At 56.4% G+C, this 25,280-nt stretch overlaps 1 protein-coding gene and 1 long non-coding RNA gene across 2 annotated transcripts in view; one reads left to right on the top strand and one right to left on the bottom strand.

Moving 5' to 3' along the window:
- Nucleotides 1-19,431, bottom strand: part of TRIM29 (tripartite motif containing 29) — a 26,570-nt gene extending 7,139 nt beyond the window's left edge. Inside the window, exons 1-6 of the mRNA XM_007121697.4 lie at nt 18,427-19,431; nt 9,485-9,580; nt 8,484-8,717; nt 7,102-7,300; nt 4,363-4,464; nt 1,920-2,003 (exon numbers count right to left, since the gene is read on the bottom strand). Of these exons, the coding sequence (XP_007121759.1) occupies nt 1,920-2,003; nt 4,363-4,464; nt 7,102-7,300; nt 8,484-8,717; nt 9,485-9,580; nt 18,427-19,230 (1,519 nt within the window). The 5' untranslated portion in view covers nt 19,231-19,431. The remainder of the gene's footprint in view (nt 1-1,919; nt 2,004-4,362; nt 4,465-7,101; nt 7,301-8,483; nt 8,718-9,484; nt 9,581-18,426) is intronic.
- LOC129392871 (uncharacterized) overlaps nt 9,587-25,280 on the top strand; it is a 21,712-nt gene continuing 6,018 nt past the window's right edge. The window contains exons 1-2 of the long non-coding RNA XR_008619583.1: nt 9,587-11,797; nt 24,976-25,218. This is a non-coding gene — a long non-coding RNA (uncharacterized lncRNA). The remainder of the gene's footprint in view (nt 11,798-24,975; nt 25,219-25,280) is intronic.

The raw sequence follows: 25,280 nt of genomic DNA, 5'->3' as shown, positions 1-25,280 counted from the left end.
TCCCCACTGTCTCCACTTTCTGCCTTCGCCTGGAGGTGGGCCTCCATCACTCAACGTTCCAACCAGGCTGCACTCTGAGCTCTTGACACACACCAGGCTCTCTCTTGCCCCAGGCTTTTTGCACAGACCAGATCCTCTGCCTAGAATAGCCCACCTGCTCCCCCATGCTTAGCAAATTCAGGTGTCAGGTCTTCAGGTGTCAGCTTCCGTGTCACCTCCCCTAAGTCTGCATGTGTCTCAGCCCTATGCCTCGTATCGCATTGTAACTGCACGTTTAACGGTCCACGTCCCCCACTGGGCTCTGTGGGGGCAGGTGGAATGCCCATCTGGCCCAGCATCACACACAGTGCCTGGCACCCAGCCTGCTTCCTGGAAGGTGCTCATTGTACAGCTGATGGATGGAGGAATGAGTAAAGGAACAAATAAATACAAACACAGGCTAAAACTTGGAGGCGGAAGCAGCTGATACAAGTCCTGAAATTCTGTTCGCCAGGTTGAACAGGCTGCAAGTGTCCATTTGCAGGTGGACAAAAAGAGGCCGTGGGGACGGTGTGGCAGGGACAGCAGGGGCACCGCGAGGGCCTTCGAGAGCCCCTGTGGGCAGTGCACCCTCTCAGCAGCCCGGAGCGTGGGGACTCCCCCTTAGTTGAGCTCACTCCACAGCGGAGCCCACCAGCCCTGGCGATTTTCTCCTGCTGCTGCCTGGGGGGTGGAGCCGGGTCAGCGGTCACATGGGGTTGGGGCGAGTGGCCTGCCCCGTCATGGACCCCCTCCCACAGGGATCTCGGACAGACTCTGCAGCAAGGCCCTCACTGAGCATGCCTGCCAAGGCTCCAAGGGGCCATCCGCCTCGCCCTTTCCTTCGCCCACTCATTGGTCCCCTCTCCCTCTCATTCAGCAAATGTTTGCTGAGCCCCGCCTTCTTCTGGACCCTGGGGTCGCAGCGGGGAACAGGGCAGACCCGGCGTCTGCCCTCACGGAGCTCACAGTCTCCTGTGTTTGGTGGTGAACCCAGTCCTGCACCTAGAGGCCTGGGCACGGCCCTGCCCACGGTGCCCCTGACCTTCCCGATCTCCGGGGGCCTTGTCCTCACTACCGAGCCCCAACTCCCTTCCTCCTCTCTTCAGACATCCCGGTGCTGTGTCCGAGGGGGGCTCTGGCAGAGCTGGCCCGGTCCCCTCCCCGCCCCGCATGCGGCACCCCCCGCAGGAGCCCCCAGAAGCTGGGCTCATCGAGGGTCGGCCCTGCCCTAGGCGCAGCGGTGCCCTCAGCGCTGTGGGCAGGGGGGACCCTGCGCTCAGCAGCTGTCCCTGGGAAAGCCGTGTCTCCACCCCCATTCCAGCCCTCCCGGGTCTTAAGGATGAGTCGCCCACACACCTCCCTGGCAGCAATACCTCCTGGGTTTCCGGGGACGGCCCATTTCATAGCATGCCTGACTTCTCGTTTCCTGCTCCCCTAGTTGGTCTTAACCACTGTATGACTTTCCACCCCAGGAGTACACAAATCAGGAGAGATCCTCTGTGGTCCGCTGCCCCGACATCTGTTGAGGGAAGTCCCCACACCTAACCCCGGTGTTCACTTCCCCCTGACTCAGCCTTCAGGGAGAAGATCCTATGGACTCAGGGATTTCCAGGGATGCCGAGGTGCCCGGCTGCCTTTCCTCAGCCTGACGACTGAGGAAAGTCCTCACGCACGTGCGTACGCACGCACACACGTGCCCGTACACGCGCATACGTGGCACACGCCCTAAGCCCACTAGGACCCCTTGTCACCCGCCTCTGGGTCTCCAACCGCAGCCCAGCGCCCCACACTCACCTCACGTGGGGAGCCCAGGCGCCCTGCCCGTGACCCAGCCCGCAGCCCCTCTTGCGCGGCTCCCACACAGGCCCTGCCCACCCCCCAGCTGAGCCGCCCCCTACCTTTGGTGCCATACAGATTGTTGAAGGGCTTCTCCTTGGAGGAGCGGCTGGGGGACATCGGCTGATGCGACGTCCTGGCCCCACCTGTGAAGCACACGAGGAGGGTCTGTCATGGCAGAAAGGGGGCCCTGGCTCAGTCGGGGGCCTGTGGCTCTGACCTGAGGGGTGTACTGCTGGATTCCTTGCCCCCAGACAGCGACCTCTGCCTGGGCCAGGGCCTGTTCCCCCATCAAGACAGCTCCCTTGGGTCTAGGATAAGGTGACCACGTAAGTTACCCTTCCACTCAGAATGGTTCTGAGCGTGAAAGGGTGCTATGAATAGTTATGCTGAGAGTACCAGGTGTAAACCTGGAGAGTCCTAGATGGACTAAGATGTATGGTTGCCCTAATTAGGGGCTTTGAGGGTCACCAGAGCCTTCCTGACCCAGGCCCCGTGTGACTGAGACCCCAGAGGCTGGGAAATGGGGTCCCCGTGAGGAAGTTGGGCCATGGCCACCGTGGGGCAGAGGTGTAGGGCCCTTGACCGAATGAGGGCTGCCGCCTGGAGGGGCCTGATGAGCTTGTGCCACAAATACCTCCCCCACTACGGGGATGCTTTCCCCAGGGACGATCTCTAAATGGCACAGGTGTTTCCCTCCCTCCCCTGTTCGGGCTCCACAACAGTCTTGGGAGGAAGGCAGACAGAACAGGCTCCACACCCCTACTCCACAGATGAAGGCAGCGCGTTCCCCACGTGCGTCTGCATGGGTCAGGGTCCTCCATCGGCTCCCGCCTAACCAGCCCCACTCCCGCTCTGGCCGAGCCCCAGCTGGTCCTTCTCTAAACCCGCACGCCTGCAGTCCATCCCTCTCGCCCTGCGCCCTCTGTCCATCACAGCCACGCCCCCTCTGCCGAGCCCCTGGCCCCTCTTGCAGGGAGTCTGGAAGCTAATCTCTCCCGGAAGTCTCACTGCCCCAAAGCTCCCAGACTCAGGCCACTACCCCTTGGTGGCCTTGCTTCCTGATCTCCTTGCTGACTCCCTCGGCCCCTCCCTTGCCTCTACCCTGAGCCCGGGGCTCCCAGATTTCCTCCCTCCCGTCCCCAGTGCAGGGGCAGAGATACCGGAGGAACCTGTTTCTTCTCCCTACAAATGTCACAGCCTGACTCACGGTAACAGAGCTGGAAGCTCTCCTGACAGCTGAGTCCAACCTCCTTCTTCTCAGATGAGGATACTGAGGGGGCAGTGACCAGCCCAAGGTCACCAGGCCCGGGCTCTCGGGTGACATCTGGGCGGGTCCATGCTCTTTCCTCAATCCCCCATTATAGCTCCGCTCCCCTCCGCCTTCTACAGAGCAGGCCAGCCAAGCAGGGGCCAGTCGGGGGACTTGATACCACCCCAGGGTCTGATCCTCAGAAGCTGGGGAGCCAGAAGGGTCTGGGTCAGGGCCAGTGATGCTGGAATGGGGCTGGTTAACGCAGCTCACCCTCTCACAGAACTAGACCCAAAGGAGCGTGCCCCCGGGGAGGGAAGGGAGCAGGACCGGTGGGGCCCGGGCCCCCACCAGCAATGTAGGGCCGGGTACTCAGGACCAGCTTCTTTGCCAGAAGCGCAGGTGTTGTTTTCAAGTTGGGTGGAGCGGCCAAGGTTCCTGTCTGCTGAGCTCATCTCCCCTGGGCCCCTCCCACCGGGTCCGTGCGCCCGTGCGTCTGAGGCGTGTGGATCAGTGCCCAGGGCCTCGAGGCTCCCCGCTCCAGGCCCTGGCGTCTTCCCCACGTCTCCTTTCTCCCCCTTCCCTGCACACCCTCTCCTGTCCTGACCCCCGGCCCCTCACAACACACACACATGCACATAATGCCTCTGTCCACCGGGCACACCCACCCTTACGTCACGGGCATTGCTGTGGTTTGTTGCTGGTGCCAAAGAATGTGACGGGCTACCGCAGGGCAAGGACAGGCGGGCGCTGGTCTCTACCCAGGCCCAGCTGGGCTGCCGCCCCTCAGGCAGCGCCTCGCCAGGGCCTGGGAAGGAGGGCTGAGGGGCTGGCGTGCATGGGGGAGAGGGGGGCTGAGGAATTTAAAAGAGCAGCCGTCGGTCCCCCTGTCTTGAGGAGCAGGATGGTTCTGGAGAAGCCAGCCCTCCCTCAGGACCACAGAAACCTCAGCAGAAGCAAAACACAGCTCAGCCTGGTGGGTGGAAGTGGCTGAGGCCAGCAGCCAGGAGCCCCTCCGGAAGGAAAGAGAAGGAGGGTGTGGGCTGGAGGCACGGGGGGCGGGGGGCACAGAGCAGGGAAGCTGAAGAGCAGGTGCCAGACAGAGGGCGAGAGGAGGCGCTGCTACTTACACCGGGAAGCAGGCAGGCGCCGGGACCTTCCCAGGCCTATCCGCGAGGGTCACTCCCCAGGGGAACCTGGCTGCGCCTCTCCTGGACCACCCCCTCAGCGGAGGATCTGCTCCCTTCCCTTACCCTTGGATGTGAGGTACATGGAGTACTTCTTCACGGTGTCTGGAGCACTCCACTCGCCGGTGTAGCTGTTACTGTAGCTGTTCATGTAGCGTTGGTCACCCCCTGGGAAGCAGAGAGGCCGGGTCAGCAGAGGGGCGGTGGGGAGGATGAGCTGAGCCACTGAGGGTGTCGCTGAGGCAGCCCATAGCCCCTCTGTCCCAGGGAGAGGCGAGGTCCCCAACCTTGGAGAAGGTGGCCTCCTGCCCAGCATCCCCTCCGGCCCTGAGCTCCTTGGGGGGCGAGAGAGGGTGTGTGTGGTGGGCCATCCACCCTCCCTGGGACCGGCCCCTGTGAGGAAGGCGTGTGCAAAAGGCACTTGGCAGTTTACAAGGCGCTGCGGAGTTTCATTTCTTCTTTGACGTGTGCATCAACCCTTGGGCTGGTATGAAGGTGCCCAGGTGGCAGATAAGGAAACTGAAGCTCAGGAGGTGAGGGAAGCCACTGCCCCGTGTCACATGGCGAATAAGGGCAGATGTGGGGCTCGAGCCTTCACCCCTGTTTCCTGGCTCTGTCTCAGCCACTGCTGGCAGCCCAGGAAGGAGATGGAATGAAGTCCCAGCGCCGGCCTCCGTGGCCAGGGATCCAGCTGCGGAGCCGTGCAGGGGAGAGTGAGCTACCCAGGAGGGGTAGCTAGCCCTAACCGACTCCCCCCTACACCCACTGCAAGACCCCTGAACCCAAACAAATCCGTGGCTCCAAGTTTGCCTTTCCCCAGCTGCCCTCTGCCCCAGTCCATTCTCCCGCTACTTCCCAGCCTCCTACATTCGCCTCTGCTCTTCTCTCTCCCGCTCTCCCGGCCACGAGGAGGAGTGAGGAAGCTCATCCTTCATCTCCATCACGTGTGCCGGGCAGGGGCCTGGCACGCAGTAGGCACTTCACGACAAATAGAAATCCTCCTTGATGTTGGCCCCACCCCGTCCCCGCCAAGCCCAGGATGAAGAGGCTCTGGTGCATCTCAGACCCCACACCTTTGACGGTGGGGACTGAGTCCCTGGTCTGTCCGGTGGGCAGGCTGCAATCAAGGCAGAGAAGACGGTCACGCCAAGGTCTGACTCACCGGCCACCCACGCCCCACTTCCTACAGCCAGACACGCGCCCGAGCACACAGCAGTGCCAAAACGCCGACATGGAGGCCCGGGGCCCCAGGCACAGGTGCAGGGCTGCTGACATCAGTAGCACCCATCCTCTCCCGGCAGCCGCTTCCCGGCACACCTCGGACAGGGCTCAGGGCCCCACTTGCACAGAGGCCGTGGCCAGCACAATCATGACCTAGAAATGGCACAGTGGGCGGGCCGCAGGCCGTGGGGTGGACCACCCCCACCCGGTCGGGGCTGTCCTCATCGGTCCGACCAGACCTCAGCGGAGGGGCTCCCGTGCCAGGTGTGTACCCCCCAGGGGTCATGATCATCACGCTCCCAGCTCCTCTGCACGGCCACCAGCAGCAGCTGCTTCTCAGATGAGAAGACACCGGGTGGAGGCGTTTGAACAGCAGAGCGTGAAACCCAGCTCGCGCCCTGCTTAGCCGTGTGCCCCCTGAAAAGCCTCTCTAAGCCTCAGCCTTCTCATCTGTGACGTGGAAGTCATCCCACAGGAAGACTAAGATCATGTAAGGGAGGCGTTCACACGAAGCCAGCATCCAGGGAGCACCCAATCGCTGTGAGCCGTCCCCTCAGGATGGTCGCCGTGGTCATTAGGAGGATTGCAGGACCCAGGGGCCGCTTGAAGCCAAATGATGGTCTTGCTGAAATGGCTTATCTGTCCTCAGGCGTGACCGAATGTCCCTCACATCTCACGGGGACACTATGTGATGTCACCATCCCCAAGATATACAGACGCTGCCCCCTGAGACCCAGCCCCTCTGCACACTATCACCCCCTTCTCAACCCCCAAAGAATCACGTGCTCCCTTCGGAGACCAAAGACCAGGGTCACTGCCTTCGGGGTGCTGGGGCTAGAAGTCATTAGTTAGGCTGCAACCTCAAGGCCTGGGCCACTGGGTGGGGCTTGGGGAAAGTGTCCAGCTTCAGGCTCTAAAGAGACTGGGCGGGGACTGGTGGAAAAGCACTTAATGGGGCAGTTTCTCATGTTAGGATGCTGTGAGATGATTCAGTTGCCTCTGCAGAGGACAGAGTGATTCAGTAGAGAAGCTGACTTCAGGGGAGCTGGTGAGTCACCGAGACACTCTGGGCCCAACCATCTCCAGCCGGGCCACCAGGCCAAGTCCACCTCTGGGCTCAACACTGCTCAGCACGGCCATGGTGACAGGCGGCTTCTGCCTCCAAGCACACATGCAGTTCAAGGCCATGTCCGCTGGAACCTGCAAAGCCACCAGGCTGGAGTCTGGCCCTTACAAGCTGCAGCATCTACACAGCTGCTGGATTGGGTCCGCCAAGCAGACGCAGAGCTGAACGAAACCAAACCCCGAGTTTGATGGACAACCCACAGAGAGGACACTCGTGCAGCCAGTGCCTGGGATGCGTCCTGCCCTGGAGGCCCCTTGTAATAGCTGCATAACTGTGGCAGCAACTTCAAGGGAGGGGGGTACCATCCCTGAATCCTAGTCCAAACACCCTTAAGTGGGATGGATGGCTGGGAACAGTGAGGGGCCAGCTGGCTCGATGTCGGCCTGCACCAGGCAGCAGGAATTGACCTGGGAGGAAACATCCACGGCCTTGGGGCCTGCCCACAGGAGGGGACTCACCGTTCTCCATGTGGTTCCTCTCGATGAAGTTACGGCTCAGGTCCGCCTTGCACATCTTCTCAACGTGGCGCATGCACACGTTAAGCAGGTCGTCCTTGAAGTTGCCCAGCGACTGCCCCAGGCCCTCCCCCTCCAATAGAACATGATAGGTGGGCAGGGGCGGCGGGAGAGAGTAACTGCTCATCAAGGCACCAAATTCCTACCAGGAAAGGAAAGAAGCCATTAACTTTCTGGGTCTTTGGGAGCTATGGGGACCTTCCTCTGCACGGGGCTTTCATGGTCCAGCTGGAAGACTCAGCACAGGAGGCAGAGGAGCTGGGTTCTAGATCTAGCTCTGCTCCTAACTAGTCCCACTTTTCCCCACTAGGCACTTGTTTCTTATTCTTCTGTAAAATGAAAGGGTTCAACTAAAATCCACTAGATGCTAATATCCCTAACGGCACTAGCACCGAGACATGTGACTCCGTGGTTCCCATCTCTTAAGCTGGATGCATTGTACCTACCTCATAGGGGTTTATGGGTGTGACACAAGCTGTGAAGTCTTTGGGTGTGAAAGCACCAAAGAAAGGCAAGGAATTACTAGTGTATGGGTCAGTCATGGTGGTTTCTCCCCCTTCACATGCCCACTCACTGCCTCTACACTTTGGCACTTCTCACCTCCCTTCCCTCTCACTGGAGAATCCCTTCATCTCAAATCCTAATGGGCCTTCAAGACCCAGTTCAAATTCCACCACCTCCACAAAGCTGTCTCCAGCCTGTTTGCCCTTCCCAGAGCTTCCACAGGCTCTTATCTCCTGAACCCTAGGCTTTATCACTCAATTACACTCTCTTCTATATTGTTCTCTAATTGTATGTGTCTTATCTTCCCAACCAGATTGCAGCTCCTTGAGGGCAATAACCGTGTCTTATACCTTTCTATTCTCCACAGCACCTAATAGAGTACTGGGCATGCAGTACCCAACACAGTCTAGCAGGTAGAAGGATGGATGGAGGAATTGACAGACAGACAAGATGAAGGATAACAAATATGCAGCGCTTATATGTTACACACCCCCATACCCAGTGCAGGCATCACTAATCGATCACAGAACTGTTTCCTACTGAGCCTGGAGCACTATTTGTACTTCTCAATTGAAGTTGGGACAAAATGATATTTGTGTGCCATCTTTAAAGTAGGTAAGGAAATGGCTTGGATGGAAAAATTAAATAGACAGATGGAATGGAGCTTAGAGGGATGAATGGATGGATAGATGGATGGATGATGGATGGTGGATAGATGGATGGTGGATAGATGGATGGATGGACAGAAGGACACTGGATGAGGGTCTGGATAAGTGGATAGAAAGAGTGAGGGATTGAATGACAGAGGAGTTGCTTGTTACCTGCAGAAACAGCACTGAGTCACTGATGCTGTGTATCTGCTCCCTGATCTGCTTGTCGTCCTGCAGCACCTTGGCCCTCTCATCCAGAGCATCCACGATCACCTCCACTTGGTCTGCAGCATCCTGTTCCCGCTGCTCCAGTGCAGCCCTCACTTCCTCCTTTTGCTTCTCCAGGTCCTGCATCAGGTCTCGGAAGTTCTGCTCCAGGGTGGCCTTCTCGTTGGCGGTGAAGCTCTGCGTCCAGAGTGAGGGGAGAGAGGAAGGACGGTTTCAGTAATTAAAAATCTCCCTAGAGGGTGCACTTTAGGTTCCCAACATAGAGTCAGGGCATTTCTACTGCCCTGACCCTGAAAGCCTGTTCAACCAAGAAATGCCTGTTCAAAGGCATCATTGAGGGATGCCATCTCTTAATGGAGGTGGCCAGGGTTTTTTTTAACAGGCCACCTTTCCTTATCTATCAGCAGCTCCTCCCCCTTGGTGGGGTGACATGAACCATCATTCCACCCTTGGGTAACTCCATGGGCCCAGAAGTTCCCAGATGAGTCAGGGTGTGTCCATTGAAACTTCAACCAGACCCAAACATCATTCAGAAAGTGAATGACTGAGCTGTTTCTGCAGCCAGGGTCAAGAGTCAGTGATTTCAGGTTGTAGTTTCCAAGCATTCAAACCATGGAAGACATACATCTAGCCACACTGACACAAGTAAAGGGAAAATAGCATGCATTTAGTGGCTGTGTAGCCTGGTGGGCAGAACAGACATCGGTGGACATTGGAAGCCACACTGGAGGACAAGTTGGTCCAGGGTCTTTATTTGCTGGGATGATGTAAGATGAGCATTAGGTGCTGGGCAACATGGATGCCTGGCCCACACTTAGAAGGGGGCAAGAGAACCCAGAAGAAACGAGTGTGGGTTTTAACTGTGGGCCTGAGACCCCGAGCCGGAGCACAGGCCTGCCGCTTCCAGGCAGCACAGGTCGGGGAGAGCCCTGGGGGCCGCTTACCTTGATGCAGTCCTTCTCCTTCCGCCACTTCTCAGCTTCATCTTCGATCTCGAGGATCTTGAGCTGCAGCTGCTCCTTTTGCAGTGACAGCTCTGTCTGCAGGGAAGGAGCCGGGGTTGGAGGAGAAGTCAGGGGGAAGAGGTGGAAGAGAACCAGAGAGTCAGGGAGTGGGCCCACCCAGGGGGCAAACTCGAGCAGGGTCCACCACTCAGCCCTTCAGCTGTTCATTCGGCAAACACTCATCAGGCCGTCGGATATGCCAGGCACCACGCCAGTCACCGAGGATCCAGCAACAAGTCAAACGCCATCTCATTGTAAACTCAGGGTTCTGGGGCTGGGCAGCCCGGCCATGTCTTCATAAGGCTGACCCTCTGCCAGGCCTTCCACCCAACGTGAGCAGGAAGGAAGCTCATTTATGGGGTTCCCACTCCTTTCAATGGACCTGGGGCCATCAGGGAGCAGCTTAGGGGAGAAAGGGGACGCAGCCCAGCTCAGCAGCGCCCAGCCCAGGGAGTGTCCCGTGGCAGTAACCGTGTGCAGCGTTTCTATGATATGACGTGAGGCTTGTGTTGCAAGCAGGAGCCTGGGTTGCCGCCAGCGGGGACTCTGTCTGGGCAGGCACAGCTATAAACCTGTTTATGGGAAAGGGAGTGACGTCTGCAGTTTGGACAAGATCGGGACTTTATTCAGGGTCCGTGGGGGAGGAGAGAGGCCAGCAAGTGAGGCGGTGAGGGTGGATGGGAGAAGAGAAGGAGAGGTTCTAGGCACCCCTGCTCAGGAAGAGAACATGGGCTGTCAGGGTCTGGGGTGGGTTGGGAAGAGGATCCATCAGGAATGAGCTGGGACATGAGCTCTGATGGATACGGAAAGTATGGATGATAGTTTCCTTCCATTGGAGGAATGTCCTTCTCTGAAAAGCAGCTACAACAGAGACAAAAGTGGAGCCGTGAAGCTAAGGTCAATCCAGTTCAGCCAAGAGGCACCTCTTTTCTTCTGTGGGTTCCCCACTAGTGCTCCCAAAGCACCTGCCAGCTTGGAAGACAGGTGGGTGATCTCCACCTGAAGGCAGGAAGACCAAGGCATCGGGGTGCTCACCGGTGTCCCCACTACACTGGGTTTTGAACACAGAGTCCCACCCATTTCCAGCCATCTCCTTGAGGAACCACAAGAAGAGTCAAGATGTGGAAGCCATAAACCACCAGGAATGTGAGCTCTCTCGGCAAGGAGTCCTGAGCGGCTGGGCGCACACATCACACCTCCTGGATACTCTCCCAGGCCAGGGGGCTGCTGGTGGGTCCCTGTGCAGACACCCAGGGAAGTGGATTGATGGAGGAGAGAGTGTCCTGGCTTTCTTGAAAAAGTGCCCAGAGGGCTGAGAAGCTGGTGGAGAAGGTGGGAAGGCCTAGAGCAGGAGCTGCCGAGCCCCCAGACAGACAGCCCGGGATTCCAACCCTACCTGCTCTGCCCACACCCCTGGGCTCCCCAGGCCAGAGACTCTAAGTTCTTCTCAGAAAGCATGTGCCCCACGAGCTACGTGCTGGAAATCCCACAACACGGAAAATGCCATCACCAGGGAGGGAAAATGTTTAAGAGGAGGAGTAGACGCGGATGAAGATGAGGATTTGGCCTGGTCTCTGGACAAAGGCTGGGAGAAGCCAGCTGTCAATAGACACGGTGGTGGGAGGTTGGAGAGCCAAGGGACCCAGACCCCATGTGGGCAGCGGAGACTCTCTGCGGGGGCAGAGCCAAGAGCCTGGAACTCTGAGGTTGGCAGAGCCGGTGGCCTGGAAGGTTCCTGAGAAGCCTGGGACTGGTAGGTGGGTCTGAGCTGTGAGGAAGCAGCCTGAAGGCCAGACAGTGGGTCTGTGCTGGGCAACTTTCCCGTCCCTGGAGAGCCCCTCACCCCCAGCAAGCAAGGCCCCAGGGGGATGGGATGCTGGAAGCTGCCTCCCCCCGCAGCTGAGACATCCTCACCAGCTCAGCGATAGAGCGGCTGGCACTGGGGCTTCTCACCCTACCTCAGCACCCAGAACAAGGAAAGCAGAGAACAAAAGTGCATTCACTCCCACCCCCAGGCCTGGGGTGCCGGGGGGCAGGCGCAGGGCAGTTCTTCCATGAAATGAGCCTGGGGGATCTAGGAGGGAGCCCACCCAGAGCCCAGGACTGGGGCTCCAAGGCTTTGAATCCAGTTACCACCACCTCTAGGCAGGTGGCCTTCACAGGTGACCAAACTTGGTGCCTCGGTCACTCCATTTTTCCTGGAGGTAGTAGGAGGGCCATCTCCCAGCCAGGTGTGGGATGAACTGCGATCAGGTAAGTGAGGCTCTCAGAGAGCACGTGGCACAGAGAAAGCGCTGACGAGTGGTCCCATCCCCACTGCTGGGTGGGACACCTTCCATGGACCAGGAGCCGGGCTCGGAGGGGAGAGGACAGGGTGGCGGGCAGGCCCACAGGGCACGGGTAAGTGAGGGGAGTGGGCAGGTGCAAGCAGATGAGGTCTTGGTGGTGTTCAGCGGTGTGGATGGAGTGTGCCGTTGTGCTGGGGCCCGGGAGTAGTGCGTACACAGTCGGGATACAGAGTGTATGGTCCGGGGGTGAAGGGAGGTTAGGTCACGACATTGGGCTGCAGATGCAAAGTAGAGGCTTATGCGCGTCCGGAGCCTGTGCTCCGCAAGGGGAGAGGCCGCAGCAGGGAGAGGCCCGCGTACCGCAAAAAAAAAAAACACTAAGTAGAGGCTTAGATGGTGGGGAACTGAAGATTGGAGGATATTGGGGAAAGTGGAAAGGAGGTAGGATAACGGGGGTGGTGCAGGCAGGCTAACCCCCTGCGCGAGGGGAGAAGGTTTGCCTGGAGAAGGTGAAGGTGAGGAGCCAGCGGAGTGAGCGGAGGGGCTCGGGGGACCTGCTGGCAGCTGTGGGGCATACGGGGATTAAGGCGAGGAAAGGTCTTACCCGCAGAGCACAGACTCACTGGCCAAGAGGGAGGAAGAAGGCACTGAGTACAGAGGAGGGAGAGTCCAGGGGCTCTAGAACAATGAAGAACCTCGGCCAAGGGTGGCAGGAGTCAACCCCTGGGGTCCATCCTGAGCAAGAGAGGCCGGGAAGAGGGAGGCTAGCGGGGGGCACACAGACGAGAGCCAGAGGTGTCGGCCAGTGACCTGGGAGGGCCCGAGGGAGAGGCAGCCGATCTGGAAACAGAAGAGAGAAGGGTCAAAGGCGGAGCCGCCCTGTCTGCAGCAGTGGGCGGAAACATCAGTCAGGGCGGAGGAGAGACTAGTCTCCTGGTTTCTTTGGGGCACCAGGGAAGTCAACATTGGCTGGGAGGGGCCCTTGCAAGGCCAGACTTGCAGGGCACCAGGGACATTGGGCTGGGAACTCTGTGCTACTAGAAGGGTCTGCTCTCACCTCTGGGATGAGTACTGCCCTGTCAGGAGAAGAGGGTTTGGGGTGAAACCCTGTTTAGCCAGCATCTGTTTAGCCCTTGGCAATTTTTCCCTGCTGGCAGGGTTGCACAAAAGCCAGAAAAGGCAGGATATAGGAAACAATAAAACATAGGAAGGCTCCAAAATACTGGGTTCTCCTGCAACCTTAGAAGGAAGGAGCCTAACTGCTTTACTGAGCATCCACTATGTGCCCGCATTTCTCCTTTCATCTGCAAAAGCCCCCTGGGGAGGCAAGCCGGTTATCCCCATTTTACAGATGCAGAAACCGAGGCCCAGAAACATTGAGGAGCTTGCCTGAGTTCTCCCAGCGAGGAAGTGGGAAGACCACGACGCAGCAACAGGACTCAGCTCTGTTACATGGCCTCAACCTCTGGGCTATTCTCTGTACCTTCCAGGACATCATCCGTGCCCTTCACTCCTGCCCAAGCTCCCCCACCTCACGGATGGGGCAACTCATCAATTCTGCCTCTTTTCCTCCCCTCCCTACACCCTCCCCATCACCCCCTGAGGCCCCGCTTTCTCCTTCTTTCCCTCCTCCCTTGAAATCTGATTAAACCTCCTGACGTCTGACAGGGCCTCAGCTCCCCTCAGCTCCACCCGTCTACACCTCCCTCCCGACTTCCTCCTTCTCCCGACTTCCTCCTTCTCCCCAGCCGACTCCCTACACCCTGCCCAGGCCTGTCCCTAAATGCCTTCTTTGTTCCTTCTCCCACACTCCTCCATGTCCATTGCCTCTCTCTCGGTTGCCTGGGACGGGCCTGTGTAAGCCACACAGCCTTGAAACCCTTCCGGCCTTGGGGGAGCAGAGGGGTGGCCAGTGGCTGGTGGTGTCTCGGCCCGGACAGACGGGGCCTTCAGGTGCAGACGCACCTGAGCTCTCACCTGGGCACGTGCCTGCGCTGCCCCCAGAGGAGAGCAGACGGGGCCCCGAGGGATCCTCCCCTGCTCTGAATTAACCACACAGGCCGTTGGCTGTGCCATTTGCCAAATGAGCCAGTTAATTGCCAGATTTGTACTTTCAGACAAATGATGATGATGTGGATAAGAATCTGAAATGCTGGAGAGATTTCCCCATTTCCACACAGACGTCAAACAGCCCAGTATTACTCTGCTTAGTTGGGGCACACCGTTCCTTCGGCTTCCTTGGGTGTCAGGATGGGGAAGGGGCAGGACGGGGTGGGAAGAGCATCACCCAGACTGTCTCCAGACCAGCATTGGGCCCTTGACATGTTACCCCACCTCCCAGGCCTCGGTTTCTTCCTGGTAAAACTGGACTAGATTCCTGATTTCCAACCTGACTACATATTCGAATCCCTGAGGGTGACTTAAAAGTACAGATCCCAGGCCCTGACCCCCTGAATCAGAACCTCCCAGGTGACCCCAAGGAGCCACTGCCAACCCTATAAAAACAACATTTAAAAAGGTGGAGAGAAAACATGCTGGGCTATGGCCACAATGAACCTGTATCCCAGCTCTGCCACCTCCCAGTGCTGTAACGTTGGGTAAGTTTCCTGGCATCTTTGAGCCCATTTCTTCACCTATAAAATAGACGCAGTTACTCCCACCCCGTGGGACTGTGCAGGGGTGACCGTGGAAATGCTCAGGCTAGCGCCCGGCACATAGATGTACTCCATAAAGATAGGGGTGTCTCCTGTCTGCCTCCCTGGCACTCTCCTTCCCTGCCTCCTGTCTCTATACCTCTTTTATTTTGTCCTTTCCTCCCCAGCACCCACAGAGTTCACCCTACCTCCTTTCTCACCCACCCTGTCCCGGAGCAGACGTTTTCCCCCAGGATCTCTGGGGAGGATGGTCCCAGCACCTGCCACCGCCCTCTAGGCCTTTCGCCTGGCTCCTCTTCCCAAACCCCGGTCATGGCTGTCCACCCAAAGAGCCCCAAAAGCCCAGACCAGCACAGCTCCCGGAACTCAATGAGCAGCCACTGCCCACGCCCAGCAGCCCGGCAGTTCAGCCTTCAAGGAAGAATTGGGCAACGAGACCAGAAGCAAAACCACAGGCCATGGTGACAGAGAGGAACCGAGCCAAGTGATGGCGTCAGGAGAACGACCGAGGCATGGAATGTGAGCCGCGCTGACGAGCTAGGACCTCGCCCTCCAGAGCAATGCTTGGTCTGAGCACCCACCCCGGCGCCTTGCCAGGCTGCCCACCCAGAGCCCAGGAGGACCCACGACAGGCAGGCCGCCCTGCAGCAAGCAGCCGTGGCCAGGAATCCTCCACCCTGACCCGATGCAGCAGAAGGCACTTGGGATAGGCAGAAGAGAGGGCCACGAGACACAGGAAAGGATGGATATGTACGTTGCAATCTCATCAGTCTAATCCAGCCTGGGAAATGCCCAGAGGCAGAGGGGTGGACCACAGGACATCTGGGGACCTTCCCTGTGACATTCGGAGTGGAATTGGAAACCTTCTGATCTTGGGTCAGCAGAGGAAGGATTGTCATGCTGGCACACCAAGTGGCCTTTCTCCAGCACTGCCTCTTCTCGGAGTCTGTAGCAAGATCTGAGGCCCAAGAGATGAGCACCGCAGCCCTGGGTGTTGTCTACACTTTTGTGCAAGTAACCAAGATAGGTCAGCGATCACCTCACCTGGGCCTCACCAACCAGGATGCAGAGCAGGTTCTGGACAGGCCTCCTTGCAAAAAGCTGTGTGGGGGCTTCCCTGGTGGCTCAGTGGTTGAGAGTCTGCCTGCTAATGCAGGCGACACGGGTTCGAGCCCTGGTCTGGGAGGATCCCACACGCCGCGGAGCAACTGGGCCCATGAGCCACAACTACTGAGCCTGTGCGTCTGGAGCCTGTGCTCCGCAACAAGAGAGGCCACGATAGTGCCGCAACTAGAGAAAGCCCTCGCACAGAAACGAAGACCCAACACAGCAAAAATAAATTAATTAATTAATAAACTCCTACCCCCTACATCTTCTTAAAAAAAAAAAAAAAAAAAAGCTGTGTGGGGCCCTAATGTTTGAGTCTGCAGGAGCTGCCTCCAAAGGATGCCAGGATTGACACGCCAGTCCACTTTGATCTGTCAACCCATCTAACACTGCTCTGTGCCAACATCCCTCACGTCTGACTTTCCAGCAGAGCCAGACCAGGACAAAGTGCTCCATTCCATCTCCATCTCCACTCAGCTGCTCGGCACCACCTATCTCTGCCTACCTACATGCTGGTGCACACACACACACGCACACACACACACACACACACACATACACACACACACACACAGTCTGAAGCTCCCACCCCTAAAGTCACTCCAGTGAATCAGACATTTTCCCCTGAGTCCCTGTAATCACACACACACACGCACACACACACACACACACACACATACACACACACACACACAGTCTGAAGCTCCCACCCCTAAAGTCACTCCAGTGAATCAGACATTTTCCCCTGAGTCCCTGTAATCCCACCCCCCTCAAAGGAAGCCTAACCCTTCCCCTAAGTTGCTCTCCAGCATTGGCTGAGGACTCAGGGAACTTCTTCCTCAAACACTGAGCTTGGACAGGTCTCTTCCTTTCTCTGGGCCTGTGTCCCCATGCAAGGTGGAGAGCAGGCTGACGAAATTGCTAACGCTCCAGTCTGACGTTCTGTCCTCTGCAAGTTGACGTTTACTTACAGCCACTGCTGTGTAACTGGGGGGATGCGCCCCAGGCTGGTTTGTGCATCTGAGCTCTGCCTCTTGACCTACATCATGAGCCTTCAAAGGTGAGAACTGTGTCTTTGAGTCCTGTCCCAGTACTAGAACATGAAGTCCGAGTCCCAGGTGCCACCAGAGAAAACTGCCCAAGACCGTCCTGTCCTCCAGGGGCACTCAGGCTTTTCTTAAGTGGAGATACCCTTGTTTCAGATGAAATTTGGGGCCAAACCCTACAGATAAATAAGAGCATGCACTGCTTGCACTGGGGCTGGGAACAGGGGTCCCCTGACTTCTTGGCATCAATTTGCCCCCCTCCTCATCCCTGACGCCTCAAAGACATTCCCGAGAATCCTAGGGCTCCAGGGGTCATTTGGAAACTTCCAATCTAGTCCAATCCCTTAGTTTCACATGAAGGGAAACCAAGCCTGAGAGAATGGAAGGGACTTGTCCACCATCTCACAGATGGTTAGAGGCAAAAACCAGGACTGGAAGTCAGGTCTCCTAAAACACAGTCTGGGGCTCTGCAATTTCTTGGTTGCGGTGGCTGAGGAAGATTGGCCCTCGTTCTGTATAGATTTCCTAGGTGAGGTCCTGGAGGCGGGGTCCATGGCCCCTGCCCCATCTCCATCTCCCTATTTGAAGCTTGATGCCAGACTGGGGTCAGGGAGTTAGGGAAACTGGGATCACCTTTTTCCTGGGCCAAAAGAGGCTTCTGAAAAGGATCTTTGAGTCTTTTCTCATCTCTCGCTCATCCTTCCTGCCCAGGGGTGTGGGTAGGAGAGAGTAACCTACAGACTCCCAGTTAGGGAGGCTGGGCCCAGAGGCTGTCCTGTGCTGCCCCGTTCTGCGGGGTGCGGAAAGTCAGGCGCCCTGCCTTGACCACCGGCTGGAGACCGCCCATGTCACAGAGCTGTGTTGCCGCGGGGAGACCAGCCCAGCACCTATGGAGTCAGGAGCGGCAGCCACAGCTGACCCTTTGGTCCAGCACACCCTCTCCAGGTGTAAGGTGTCCGCGTTCACAGGCTTCCACACGGCCCCGCTCCTCCCCACAGACGCACATGCAGGATCACATACACAGAACGCAAACACACTTAACGTATCACATATACAGTCATATGCAAACATCCACATCTGAATATAACACACACACCCCCACTCCAACCCTCACCAAGAGTGTCCACCTACAGCCGGAGGTATGTCCACATACAACCACACACACAAAGCACACGGGGCCCAGCGGAGGGAAGGATAAAGGAGGCCACTGGGAGAGTCGGGAGGCCGGCTGGGGGATCAGATAGAACAAGAAGGAGACACTGGACTGCAAAAGCCAACTCTGAAGCCAGGAAAAAAAGGGCCTTGAAGTGGCCCTCAAATTCCCTTCTCCTCACCCATGACTCATCCCAGGAGCCAGCCCTGCTCAGGTGGGTAGAATTCTCTCTCCCTTAAGTAAAAAAGAAAGAAAGAAAAGAAAAGAAAGGAAGGAAGGAGGGAGGGAGGGAGGGAGGGAAGGAAGGAAGGAACGAAGGAACGAAGGTAGAAGGAAAAGACCCAGCTAGACACAGAGCCCAGGACTGACTGCTGATTCCCTGACCTGACTTGAATTTATCCTATGACCGTGGCCAAGCCCCCCATCTTTGCTGAGCCCCCATTTGCTCATCTAGGAGATGCCTGGTCTCCTGAGGCCTTAGAGGATGGGGGAACCGTCTCTGACTCCCAGCCTGGGGGCGGGAGGGGACAAGGGACAGCAGAGACTTAAGCCCCAGACCCTGGGAACCCCAGTGGAGAAGACGGGGTGAGAGGACGCGCCAAGGGAGGGGAGACCTGGAGGGGCCCGCTGTTACCTCCTTCTCGGCTTTGGCCTCTTCCACGGTCACGGTGCTGTGGCCCTTGTGCTCCTGGAACATGCAGAGGTAGCAGATGCAGGTCTGGTCCGTCTGGCAGAAGAGTTCCATGGTCTTGCCATGCAGGGGGCACTTGCGGGCCTCGAAGTCCCGGATGGGCTCGAGCAGCTGGTGGTCACGGAAGGCGGCGCCCTCCAGGTGGGGCTTGAGGTGCAGCTCACAGAAGGAGGCCTGACACACCAGGCAGGACTTGACGGCCTTCTGCTTGTTGCCAATGCACGAGTCGCACAGGACCTCCTCGGAGCCCGACTTGGAGCGCAGGAGGTTGCTCGAGGCGGCCCGGGGGGAGCTGTTCTGCTGGAGGTCCCCCGGCTCCGTGATGGACACCGTGGGCTTGCGGAGCTCCGAGAAGATGGACCTGCGCGGCTCCCCCTTCTCGGCAAAGGTGACGGGTGGCTTCTTGGTGGCCCCCATCTGGAGCCTGGCATAGGGGGACATCTTGCCTTCTCCAGAGTCCATGCTGAAGTAGTTGGAGCCCTTGTCATCCACAGACTCAACAAACTGAATGATGGGCCGCCGCCCCTTGTTGCCCAAGAACAGGGAGCCCCTTCCCTCGCCTGGCTTCAGGGAGCCGCCCAGGCTCTTGCCCTCGGCCCCTTCCCTGCCGTGCCCGTCGGTGCTATTGGCCTCTTTGCCTTCGGCCTTGGCCCCATTCTCCAGGCTGCCTTTGGGGCCCAGGGAGCTGTGGGCTCCCCTGGCTTCCAGGCTGGCCCCACTGCTCCTGGAGGCATCTGCAGCTTCCATTGTGGGTTGCCTGGCTGGTCTGTGTCGGGCTTGCTGGAGGTGCGGTGGGTGACCTCTCACACGGCGTCTTAGCAGGAGTGGGACAGGCAGCCGCAGAGCCCAAGACACACCTACAGGGAGAGGGGAAGAGGAGTGGAGAGGAGGGGCCGCAGGCGAACCTGACTCAACGGGCCCCGGGCCCCGGAGAGGCAGGCAGCTCCCAGAGCAGCTAATTATACAGGGGGCCACACCCTACACATTCATACCTAGCCTGATTTTTTAAACAAGTGCTTTTTCTCTCCCCCAGTTTAACTATTTTCCACGGCTCAGCAACCAGTTGGGCTGCTTCCTCCTGACTCACTTTCTTCTCATCAGGAAAGTGGGAGCCTCTGTCCTCACAGGTTTCACTGAGCTGAGCAGCCCCCGGGACAGAAGGTGAGGTGCCCGCGGAGGCCCACAGGACAGAGGGCTATTAATTGGGTCACACAAGCCAAATAACCTTGTGATTTGAGGGCCCAGGTTTCAGAGGAAGATCCCCTGCCGCCCTGAGACGATGAAGTTGCTTCTCATCTTAAAGGGAATGATGGGTTCAGTGTGATTTGGATTTTAGGATTTGGAGTGAAGTGGCTACTGATCATTTAATCCCGCACGCCAACTTCCAGGCACTGTGTTAGGTACATTACCTGTATGAGCTCACTTAAACCTTACAGCAACCTGTTCAATTATCCCCGTTTAATAGATGAGAAAACTGAAGCTCTAAGAAGGTAACTCTCTGGCCTAAGTCAGCTGAGTCCTGGTGGAGCTGAGATTTGAACCCAAGGCCTTTGAGATGCTAAGGTCCCGTCAGCCACCTGACTATCGCAATGGAAGACAGCTTCGGAAAGTCACGCCTGTCCCAGCAGCGCGAACGAGATGCATACAGCCTTATGTTATTTCTCTCAGAGCAGGTAGAAATAACCTGCTTGGATCCAAAGGACAGAGAAATAGTAGTGAGGGACAGGAATGCAAGCAGTGCCAGGACAGGGGGCTGCATCCTCGGGGCCCAAACACTTCACTCTCATCTGTCTCCAAAGTAGGTATGCTGTGTGACTCAGAACAAAATCTGCCCACCCTCTCTGTTCCAGGCCACAGGCAATACCCTCCAAAAAGAGGCCAGTGAAGTGTGGAGTCAGATACTCTCAGAAGTGAGACGTTTGGGTACGACTGTCATATAAACACAGACCTCAGGGGAAGAAGTGAGAAAAACAACTCTAGCCACTTCCTCTCTCTGAGCCCCTTGCAGGAACGCTGGGGACCCTCCACTCCTGCCAGGACATGCCACCTGGTGCCCTCTGGGCTGCGACCCTCTGCCATGGTTCTGGGAAGCCTACACTCCCGCACAGAGTAAAGGGCTGCGTCTCTCCCAGGCTGGGCTGGATGGGGCAGTGCAGGAGATGGGCGTGGCTGAGGTGGCAGGTTCTGGACTGCGTGCAGGGGAGTGGGTTCCCCTTCCTTCCCTTCGACTCCAGGTCGGGCTCTGGGAGCCCTATAGCCCCTTTGGCTCACCAGGCTGAAGAGCAAACCCTTTGTAATAACAGCCCCTGGGAACGAGAGACAAGCTTGGTTCACAGAGCAGCCAGAGATTTAAGAGGAGGGCTGGGGTGGTGTTGGGGGCAGAGGGTGCTGCTTCATGATGGGGCTTCCCTCTCACCTCATGTCTCTGTTCTCAGGCCCCAGGGGAGCCCCATCTTGTTTGAACTCACTGGTAAGTTGTCTAAGAGCTCGTGGGGACTTTGGGGGCAGGAAACCCTTTCTCCAAGTCAGGCCCAATTCCACTGGGCTCTTGCCTGAGGTGTGAAGGGAGTGAGAGATGGGGACATGCCTCTCCTTCCCCTGCTAGTGTCTTCTGGACCCTGTGAGAACAGGCTATGAGGAGCAAAGAGCAGAGAGGGCAAGGAGAAGCAGAAAGGGGAAACCAAAGTGTTCTGGTTATGAACCCAACATCAGTGCCGGCTGACCCTGGGGTGCTGCGCTGGGAGGCCTCTGCTAGTCCTTCCGAGGACTAGTCCTTCATGCGCCTATCTTCCAGAAGTCTGGGAAAGATTCTGAGCCTGGGGAATAGGTCCACACAGAGAAGATGCTCAGAAAGCATTTGTGGATGGATGGATGGATGGATGAATAAAGGAAATAAAAGTTAGATGGATCCAAGTGAGAAACGGATGGGTGGATGGTGGATGGATGATGGATTGATGGATGGATGGTGGATGGATGGATGGATGGATAGATGAATAAAAGAAATAAAAGTTAGATGGATCCAAGTGGGAAATGGATGGGTGGATGGTGGATGGATGGAGGATTGATGAATTGATGGATGGATGGCGGATGGATGGTGGTTGGATGGATGAGTAGGTAGGTGGGGAACTGGATAAAAGAACTGATAAAAAAGGAAGGGAAAAGGGAAGGAAGGACGATTCGTGGGAAGGAGAGAGGGAAGAGGAGCGAAGAGAAAAGAAGGAAGGAGATGGACAGGTAGTAGGTAGGCAAATGTGCTGATAAACGTTTAGCAACTAACTCTTCTAGGGTGAAACAGCACTGGTTTATAGTTTTTGCCAATTTCTCCCTCCCTGGCCAGTTTCAAGCTACCAGCGTGAGGAGTGCTGGGAAGAGATGAACACAGTCTGCTCTCCCAGGCCACTGTGAGTCACTCCAGCACATCACGGAGGATCAGCTGGTGACTGGGGTAGACGAATTAATGTAGGAAGGAGGATAGAAAAAGGGATGCTGGAGAATTCAACTCTCAGTTGTCCTGAGGCAGCAAAATGGGCTCAAGTGATTTTAAGGCAATAGAAGACAAGGCTACTTTATGTCTTCCACGAGGCTTTCCCTCTGACCCAGGTTCACAGTGATGGCTCCCTCCTCTGAAACCCTGTTACATCCCTGTCTGTCCTACTCAGAGGTATTTAGCTCAGACCACCCGATGGGGTGAATTACTCACTCATTCGCACTGATATTTCTCCAGCCTCCTACCATATGCCAGGCTCTAAACAAGAGACTGATCACACAGGCATAAATGAGTCCCAGATCTCGTGGCTGGGGAGCTCACAGTCCGGTGGGAAAACAAACTGGATGGATGGATGGATGGATGGATGAATAAAGGAAATAAAAGTTAGATGGATCCAAGTGAGAAACGGATGGGTGGATGGTGGATGGATGATGGATTGATGGATGGATGGTGGATGGATGGATGGATGGATGGATAGATGAATAAAAGAAATAAAAGTTAGATGGATCCAAGTGGGAAATGGATGGGTGGATGGTGGATGGATGGAGGATTGATGAATTGATGGATGGATGGCGGATGGATGGTGGTTGGATGGATGAGTAGGTAGGTGGGGAACTGGATAAAAGAATTGATAAAAAAGGAAGGGAAAAGGGAAGGAAGGAAGATTCGTGGGAAGGAGAGAGGGAAGAGGAGCGAAGAGAAAAGAAGGAAGGAGATGGACAGGTAGTAGGTAGGCAAATGTGCTGATAAACGTTTAGCAACTAACTCTTCTAGGGTGAAACAGCACTGGTTTATAGTTTTTGCCAATTTCTCCCTCCCTGGCCAGTTTCAAGCTACCAGCGTGAGGAGTGCTGGGAAGAGATGAACACAGTCTGCTCTCCCAGGCCACTGTGAGTCACTCCAGCACATCACGGAGGATCAGCTGGTGACTGGGGTAGACGAATTAATGTAGGAAGGAGGATAGAAAAAGGGATGCTGGAGAATTCAACTCTCAGTTGTCCTGAGGCAGCAAAATGGGCTCAAGTGATTTTAAGGCAATAGAAGACAAGGCTACTTTATGTCTTCCACGAGGCTTTCCCTCTGACCCAGGTTCACAGTGATGGCTCCCTCCTCTGAAACCCTGTTACATCCCTGTCTGTCCTACTCAGAGGTATTTAGCTCAGACCACCCGATGGGGTGAATTACTCACTCATTCGCACTGATATTTCTCCAGCCTCCTACCATATGCCAGGCTCTAAACAAGAGACTGATCACACAGGCATAAATGAGTCCCAGATCTCGTGGCTGGGGAGCTCACAGTCCGGTGGGAAAACAAACCAGTGAGTCAGTCATCTGAATCTGGCATGTCTGTGAATGAGAGAAATCCATGTGAGAGTTTTGGGCTGCCCAGCGGGGGGAGGGAGAGCCCAGGCCTTGCTGAGAGAGGCTGGTGCCTCCAACCAGGCTGAGCATGGCTCACTTCCCATGCACGGAAGCATCCTCCCTGGCCAGACAGAGGCAGCATTTGATTTGACTCAGCAGATTTATTCAGTTGAATTGTGTCACTGCTGGTTTACCGGTGTTTTGGCCCTCCCGGATAAGGGCCTCAGGCCCTTCCTTCCCTTGGTGTGGGTGTTCCTTCCAAAGGCATGGTGGACTCTAGGTAGAGTCTCCTGGCAACCTCCAGAATCCAAGGGCTGAAAAAGGGAAGAAGCCAAAGAAACAATTGTCCTTCCAGGGACCCCATGACTCCATGCCCACCAGTCCCAGGGCTGAAATAGAGAGGCAAGGATTTCTACCCTCTGGAGTACTGAGGTCTGGTGGACACTGAGGGCCATCCATGGGAGAATGATGGCTCCCAGAGCTCCCCCAAACCCCTCACTCCAGTTCTGCCATTGTGCCCCCCAAAACTACACTCTACACTATCTGCTGGGGTCTGGCTGCTCTTCAATCCCAAATCCAGTTGCACAGTTTCCACGAAAGGGTATTTCCGGAAGGCTCACAGAACCTACGTGTTACGTGCAAACTGGCAAAAAGCCCCCAAAGGCTGTCATAGCCATCACTGCGGCTTGGAGGTGAGGGGGGTGCTGGGAGCAGAAGAAACCTCTTTGTTTGTAAAGGCCTTGAAAGAAAGGGGCCCCTGGAGCCCCTCAGTCACTCATCTCCCATCTTATCCAGTTCTGCCTCTGGTCTAGCTTAAAGCCTTCCTGCTGCAACATTTCTCCCTATACCAAGTGATGGTGGAATGTCACTGGCTGCCATCCCCTACCCCATCCCTTGCAAGGTTTAGGAGGTAAGAAGAGCTGACAGGTATGGCTTCCAGAGAAGGACTCCCGTGAAGCTGGGGAGAATCCTGCCTCTTCAGACTAGGCCTGCCCTTCCAGCCAGCCCCCACCAAGTCCCGTCCTCCGATACCCACCTATCAGCCAACCCCAAGCCTCCTCCCAGGCTTGTTTCATGAGGCATCTCCAAGCTATTCCCCTCCTGGAAGCCTCCCTTGATTCAGCAGGTGGAGCAGCCTCACCCACCCACTGCTGTGCCCTGGCAACACCTACCTGATTCTCTCACCAATCACCTCCAGATGAAAGACGAAACCCCTTAAAAGGAGAAAACTCCTCCTGTTCCCTTGGAATCCCAGGGTTGAGAGGGAGCAGCCAGCTGGTCCATTCCCTGCCTCTGAGAAACACTATATCTAGAAACGTCCTCTAAAAGACCTGCAAAGAAAAAGATTTCACAAGATCCCTTAGCCATTTGATTTCAAGCTTTAGGACTGTTTGCTGCAGGAACTTCTTCTGTGAGTCTATCTGAGCCTCAGGCCCTGCGAAAGACAAGATGAGGGGCAATTGTGCCTGTGAGAGGGGGGCTCTGGTCCAATCTTAGTGCTTGCGTGGGTCTTCTGAATTGCCGGTATCTCTGTCCTTTGGTGTGCCTCTAGTTGTAAACAGCAGCCAGAAGGCTGTGGTGGTTCAAACTTTAGAGCAACAATAAAATCTCTGAAGTCTAATTTACTCATTTCTGCATCCTAGGCCTACAGAGTTTGACCTGAAACTGGAGGGGCTTTGATTTTATATTGAGAAGAACTCTCTAATTTTTTTTCTTGTGATGAGAACTTTTAAGATCTACTCTCTTAACAGATTTCCAATACACAATACAGTATTATTAACTATTGTCACCATGCTGTACCTTACATCACCAGGACTTATTTATTTTAAAAAGAAAAGGTTATACCCTTTGACCGGGAGAAGAAGAAGAAGAAGGAGGAGGAGAAGGTAGAGGAGGAGGAGAAGGAGGAGGAGGGGGAGGGGGAGGGGAGGAGGGGAGGAGGGGGAGG

This window comes from Physeter macrocephalus, chromosome 16 (genome assembly GCF_002837175.3).
Source record: "Physeter macrocephalus isolate SW-GA chromosome 16, ASM283717v5, whole genome shotgun sequence".
Lineage (NCBI taxonomy): Eukaryota > Metazoa > Chordata > Mammalia > Artiodactyla > Physeteridae > Physeter > Physeter macrocephalus.
The sequence above is the reverse complement of the archived record's forward strand: the minus strand, read 5'-3'. Positions and strand labels throughout refer to the sequence as shown.